The sequence below is a fragment of the Etheostoma spectabile genome, chromosome 16 (assembly GCF_008692095.1).
Source record: "Etheostoma spectabile isolate EspeVRDwgs_2016 chromosome 16, UIUC_Espe_1.0, whole genome shotgun sequence".
In the NCBI taxonomy this organism is placed as follows: Eukaryota; Metazoa; Chordata; class Actinopteri; order Perciformes; family Percidae; genus Etheostoma; species Etheostoma spectabile.
Genome location: NC_045748.1, coordinates 19137194 through 19143891, shown reverse-complemented (window position 1 = coordinate 19143891; position 6698 = coordinate 19137194). Strand labels below are relative to the sequence as shown.

General features: G+C 41.7%; 1 protein-coding gene across 5 annotated transcripts in view; it reads left to right on the top strand.

Annotated features, from left to right (window-relative positions):
* The first annotated feature begins 2598 nt into the window (after window positions 1-2598).
* The window catches only part of glis3 (GLIS family zinc finger 3), a 16505-nt gene continuing 12405 nt past the window's right edge, over window positions 2599-6698 (top strand). For 2 of the 5 annotated variants that reach the window (XM_032539357.1, XM_032539361.1), the window contains exons 1-4: window positions 2599-2958; window positions 3456-3934; window positions 4481-4658; window positions 4749-5892. In XM_032539357.1, coding sequence (XP_032395248.1) covers window positions 3565-3934; window positions 4481-4658; window positions 4749-5892 — 1692 coding nt within the window. In that variant the 5' untranslated portion in view covers window positions 2599-2958; window positions 3456-3564. The remainder of the gene's footprint in view (window positions 2959-3455; window positions 3935-4480; window positions 4659-4748; window positions 5893-6698) is intronic. The other 3 variants (XM_032539360.1, XM_032539359.1, XM_032539358.1) reach the window with 3 other exon arrangements.

The window sequence follows — 6698 nt, the reverse complement described above, 5'->3', positions numbered from 1 at the left end:
TTAGAGCATTCATTCTGCTACAAATGGAGCTCTTCTCAAATGGCCAACACTTATATCTCATCTGGTCTTTTATACATATTTTTTTTCTACTCTGCTGCACCGTACTCTACCTTGCCCACATCCTTTCTTCAGATCCTTTCCTTAAAACATAGAGAATGCAAAGGAGGCCTTGGACTGCAGGAAAAAGGGGAACATGTTGTTTCAGTTTGACCAAGAGGGTTGTAAACTGTAAATTGTATATAGTGTAACACATTCATGAAAGCACTGCTCCAAGTCTCAGTGTTGAGATGAGCAAGTGGCTACATCTATGTTGTTGTTCTGCCTCGAGCTTGGATGCTTTACCATCCTGTTACACTCTGACATTTGGAAACACACCGTGACTCACTTAGTCAAAGGAAAAAGAGGCCAAATCGCAGTGGGGCTGGTGGATCACTGCTTGAATCAAGCAAAAATCCTGGGAAGAGTATTTTATATAAACATGTAAACAAGGGGCAGTCCCATCATCCTGACCTCTACAAGTATCAGACTTTATCCTTTCATACATCTTTACAGACCCTTTTTTCTTATTCTTTTTTCTGTATCTGAAAATTTGTGGTGCTATTAATCAGATTGGAGCCATACCCATAGGTGTACTAATAGTATCCCCTGCTGGCAAAAGAGGGAACACTTCACACAAAAACATATGGGTATAGAAAAGTCTTCTGCTTTGTACATTGCTGTTTTTTTACATGCATATAGCAATAGCAAAATGTTTCTTAAGACGTCAAATTAATTTATTGGAGTGAAAAGTAATATTTTAATAAACTGAAGCTAAAAAACTTGCATGAATTTAAGCCCACTAACTGGCTTTCACAAGCCAGAAGCATCGTAATTGAATATAACCCCACCAGAGGTCACTAGGCTACTACTTAATATTCAAAACCATAATTTTCTATATCTGAAATCTGAAGTGATCAATGCACAATCCATGTAAAATGCATTATCAATGGTTTTTCTGTTAAACAAATAAAGGTTTTCATGCAGCCAGTAATCTGACAGGCATTGTTTATAACTGACACAGACAGGCAGAGCATGGGACTACTTATTGACTCAAAAACCCATAAGCCAAGAGAAGTGACTGCACCATATGCAGCTACAATCCACCATTTGGATCAATGCAATTTCTCAGCAATCATTCTGACTAACTGCAGACTCCGATTAGTCATCCACCACTCAAGACACAGTAGTCAGCAGAGCCTGTTTACATTATGTATTTTCATTAAATGGATGCTGCCTGTCAAACTATTAGTTCATCATTATTATAGTTTGTGGAGCTGAGAACCCTCTTCCGTGTGTGTTCAGAAAGAAAAGCTACCGCCCCTCCTCTTATAAACATGCTGGTTTCCATAGCAACCTGTAGGCGGATCTACAGAGCAAACACTCCAGCCTCCAGGAGAAAAGTGCCCTAACAAAGGGGTCTGAGCTGAGGTGGATGTTGGGTTGGGAGAGGAGGAGGAGATGGATAGTTTCAGTGGGGAGCAGTGCAGGAAGCAGATTCATGCAACACAAAAGTCACAGGTTCAAATTATGAATTGGTAGGAATGCTCAGTGACGTGAAGAATGGAAATAATTTGTCCAATTGAAACTTTATCAAACCAACAGAAAATCAACCGAGGCCCAATCTGTTATGAGCTGGAATAATTACATTTAAAAGAATTTTGCTAGCAATTTTTTCTTCTTTTTAGAACAGCATTTTAAAGATGTTTACAATCTCAGTTTTGCTGAGAAGAAAAATGTGTACATAACATCAAAGATCAAACATCACATTTATTACTTAAAGCTAGGGGACCCGTACTCCTTGTTTCACTCATTGATTCACTCCCTTTTCTAGCCTTGAGCTACATGGATAACAAACCAAACCTGCAGATGTCTCCTAAATTCACTGAACTGAATTTCAGAAAACTTATAATTGTCTTAAAGTAAGCAATACGTTTCATGGTGATATTTGTTAGTAAAACGTTTTTACCCTATCCACTTAGTGTCTTGCAAAATGTATGGAATTTACTATAAAGGCTGTTTTTTCAAAATGAGTTTTTCTTAGTATAAGCTCATAGAAATCTCCACTTCAATAGCACTTACATACCAAACCTTCCAGTTTTATTCCTAGCTTTATTGTGAAGGCTTTTACAGAGTTTTTTTTTTCATATGTTATCCATAGCCTGATTTATGTAACATTTAAAAACGTGGCAGTTGACAATAGGCTACTTTCTGATTTATGGGTTGATAAAAACGATATACAAAATATCCTCTGTCAAAAAACTTTGTAACAAAACAAGAATGTTGAACCAGTCTTTATCCAATGTTTAGATTTCTGTTCTGTTATGTATGCAAATTAGCAGATAGCCTACTTAATAAGATAATGCCTAATTTGCATATAACTGCGGGATAAAGGTTTTTTAAAGTGGAAAAGGAGTAACATTTCCAGAAATGTAAATGAACAATTATTTTTAAAATAATATTCGTATTTCAATGTGATACTGGGCAAGACATAAGCTACACATAGGTTATTTTTTCGTGGAGGAATCCTGGAGCACGCGCTCACATATCCGCGCACACGCGCACGAGCCAACGCATAGGCGCCAGTAGAAGACCCGTAACTAACTAACTAACAAAAAAACAAAAAAAATACTTTAATTATTTACTATTAAAATGACGTCGTTCACATAAACCGAGTCAAGGGCAAAGAGGTTAGCGTGTGAAAGAAAAGAAGTTCCTGGAAACAACAGAGGAGTGAGGTGGGACGCCGCGGTTCAAACTCAAAGATTCCTCAGAGGCTTGACTTCTCTGCTCAGCCATCACAACCTCACACAGCTCACAGCAGTTGGTGTCATCCAGAATACAGTCACAGCTCGGCGGGTTGAAGGAGCCATTCATTCTGACATATAACTTTGGGCAATGTGTTTGCGACAACAGCAATAGGTAAGTGAACGCGGCATTGACAATAGAGGGAGGCTATGATAGAAAACTGAACTGCAAAAGTCAAATTTTGTACGGTTTAAGGATACACTCATAAGCACCTCTTAGATTAAACTCTGAAAAGATTAAGTTTAGTGGTTGCTGTTTAAGATATATGGATTTTAGAGAACGTACAGATTTTTATAGCCAAAACTTTAACTTTGAAAGTGGTATCAGCATGTTTATGATGCTGACACCATATCATGTTAACTCTCAGTCTTCATGCTGATATTCTAATTAAATATATTTTCCTATGGTAACAGTCTTTATGTTGGACAATATTTTTTTATGTTTTGTATAGGCATTTGTACAATGCTAAGAGTTGTTTGTGGTTGAGTTGTTTTCTACAGGTTTGAGGTGGAGGTTTGTTTAATATCACATTTGCTGTTTTAACTTCATATTTAAATTTACTCTTTATGTGGGCAATGTTTTATTTTTTGTTGTTTTTAATCATTTCCTAGGTATGAGCAGTGGATTTTTATATCCTGTGTAAAGCAAAATTTAGCAAACTGCAGCTACTTGAAACAACTTCCTCATAAACTCAGAGCTATTGACGACTTTGCTTCAGCCATGAGTGGAAAGGGTTGTCAGCTCCTGGTGTCTCCTTGCAGCGTGTCCCCATCACTAAGTATGATCAGAGGACACCAGTCCCAATCCATCAGGATACCCATGTCTATCCCACAACGGGCCAATCTTAGTCCCTCCTCGAGCATGGAGAAAGTGAAAAAGGGAGCCATGCAATCCTTTGGTTCTGAAAAACAGAGCGGAAGCCATGTTGTCCTGCCAACCCTGAGTCTCCACAGACAGGTGTTGACCAACGGCAAACATATAAACATTTCGACTGCATCCCCACACCAGCAAGTGCCTACTTATCATCCTACATCCACCATACAAATGGGACGCTGCTCCATTAACAACAGCTTCAAAGGTACAAACAAAGGTGTGTGAGCCAAATGCAGGTGTGACTTTACTCATTATGTGAATACTGCAGTATTCCGGGTCTATACAAACTCTGACTACACTCCTCCCATACAATAATAAGTCTGACAGAATGATGTATACAAAAATCACAACTGATTTACTATCCACAGCTTTACACTTGACGTATTCTCAGTGTGCTCTTCACAACCTGGCTGTCTTCTTGCTAGACGTCTTGTTCTTATTTATTGATAATTAACCAAGCATAAAGCTTGACCCTACATTTTCTACAGAGGAAAAGTGGAAGGAGGTGAAAAGCTCATTAGTGATTAACAGAGCAGAAAGTATCAGGTTGGCAAGGGGAATTCCTCAATCTGCTGTTTAAACCTTTGTTAAAGCTTAAATTGATGCATTGTTAATGTCTTTTTCAAGAACTTGTGTGATATTATGTTAACAAAATTTTTATTGAATGTGGATAGAAGTTGTTACTTTATGCTGTAAGCTTTATACTTTCATAAGGTATCTCCCATATTGATATTCTGTTTATGGATTGTGGGTTTGTGTCCAGCAGGTTGCTCTGTGTCTGGGCCTACCATGGAAGTATTTGGTCAGCCAGCCACTGCTAACCTGACAGTGGCCAGCAGTCCTGTGACCCTTGTCAAAGGCCAACGGTGTACTGCAGGGCCGTCAGCACAACACCCTCCATCACATCCACACAGTGTGCAGATTCCCCACACTGATGCCAGGTGGGCAATATCAATAACAGAATGAGATGATAAGCTCAACTAAACCTTGTGATCAGTGATACTAAAGTGGATAACAACGATCTGTTTCAGATCCTTACAGTCCAGAGAGTCCCTGGCATCCACTACCCTTAGTCTGTTTGAAACACAGTCGATGTTTAGTGGCAGACACGACTGGTCGTATGGTTACCGGGTGCTTCCTCCACTGGGTCTTCCTCAGTGCTCCACGCAGGCCAGCGAGGGAGGTGAGCAGCCAAGCCTTCCTCCTGGCACGGCCATGTCCGGCACAACTATATCAGGTGGCACTAGCACCTCTGCCTCCCTGCCCTCGTACCTCTTTGCAGGTGATGCCGGAAGCCCCAGACAGTCTCGCGCTAAGAAAAGAGCACTCTCCATGTCGCCATTGTCAGATGTCATGGGTATTGATTTCAACTCCATCATACGCACCTCACCGACTTCACTTGTGGCTTATATCAATGGTGCTCGCATCTCTCCAGCCTCCCACCCCACACTCTCACCTGTCCAATCAGAGGGTTACGGTCACTTCCTGGGCGTGAGAGGCCGCTGCATCCCCTACGCCCATCCCTACAACACGCCAGGTTCTTTGCAGGCCTCGGTCCCACACACAGATTATGGTCGTATGCAGATGCTTGATGAGGGAGGGGGTCTGGAGAGCCAGATGGCTAACATGATGGTGGACCAGCAGTGCCTCCCAGAGGAAGGAGGGGCGCTGGAGAAGACTTCAGAGAGCTGCAGCCAAACCATCAACAACCTGCTGCCACCTCCACAGTTTCAGCCAGCCCTGCTGACTACTATCCAAGAAGCTGAAACTCCACATGGGCCTCCACCACCCTACCACTCACCCCAACACACCCACCTTACTAGACGCCACTGTAAAATAAAGCCCCTTTCTCAGGACCCTCTCTCACACGCTCCCATGGTTCATCCCAGGCATGGGGTGAGCTTTCAACCGCAGATCCCTATGCTGGAGGAGGAAGAAGGAGAGCTGGAGGACTATGGGACCCACAGCTGCAGGTGGATAGACTGCAGAGCAGTCTATGACCAAAGGGAGGAGCTGGTAAGGCACATAGAAAAGCAACACGTGGACCAGCGGAAGGCTGAGGATTTCACATGCCACTGGGTGGGCTGTCCACGCAACTTCAAGCCCTTCAATGCCAGATACAAGCTTCTTATCCACATGAGGGTCCATTCAGGAGAAAAACCCAACAAGTGCACGGTACTCTTTGCAGATCACAGCTGTGTCTCTTCTCATGTAACAGAAGTCTATTTTCATACTTTATTTCTCTGCCTCTTGGAAAGACGATTCCTTATCTCTTCCCAAAAATACACAGATAACACAGCACTCTCTAGATCTTTAGATCAATATCTTTTTACCAATTTATGAGAAGAATGAGTCAATGGCGTCAAAGCAGGAACATGATGAATGCCAGGGGCTCACTGGGTTAAATCCTCATTGTTTCATTCAAAGCCACAGTATGTAGTTGAAGTCTTTCAAGCCTCAGGCTGCAGGGGGAAAAAAACCTTTTAGGACAAGTGCTTTCATGTGCTTTGTGTTAATGGCAAAGGTTTTGATAAAAAAAAAAAAATCACCTCTCTCTCTCTTTAACTTTAGCTATTGGGTAATTAGCGGGGCTCTGTGATAATTGACATGAGAGTTAACTCAATTATGTACTTACTAAATCAGCACAAAGGATGCCTAGGACTTTAGATATGGCATGGCACCATGGCTTTCTGGTAGCTACTGGGCCTGTCAGCAGAAGGGGGCTTGCCAGGCCACCGTCTAACAAACTTGGCCATCGTTCTGGGAAGGTGATGCCCCATAGTCTGGCCCTCTGCAGGTCTGCATCTGTGGCCAAAGAGTTGGCATTTATCCATGGGGTGGATTATTGATGAACTAGTGGCTTTGTTTGTCCAAGATGGACTAGTTATTTCAGATTTGTTGCAATGTTATGATGCCTCTTTAGTTTGGTTTTTAGTATTTTTTTTTAAGATTATGTTTTGGGCATTTTCAGCCTTTATTTT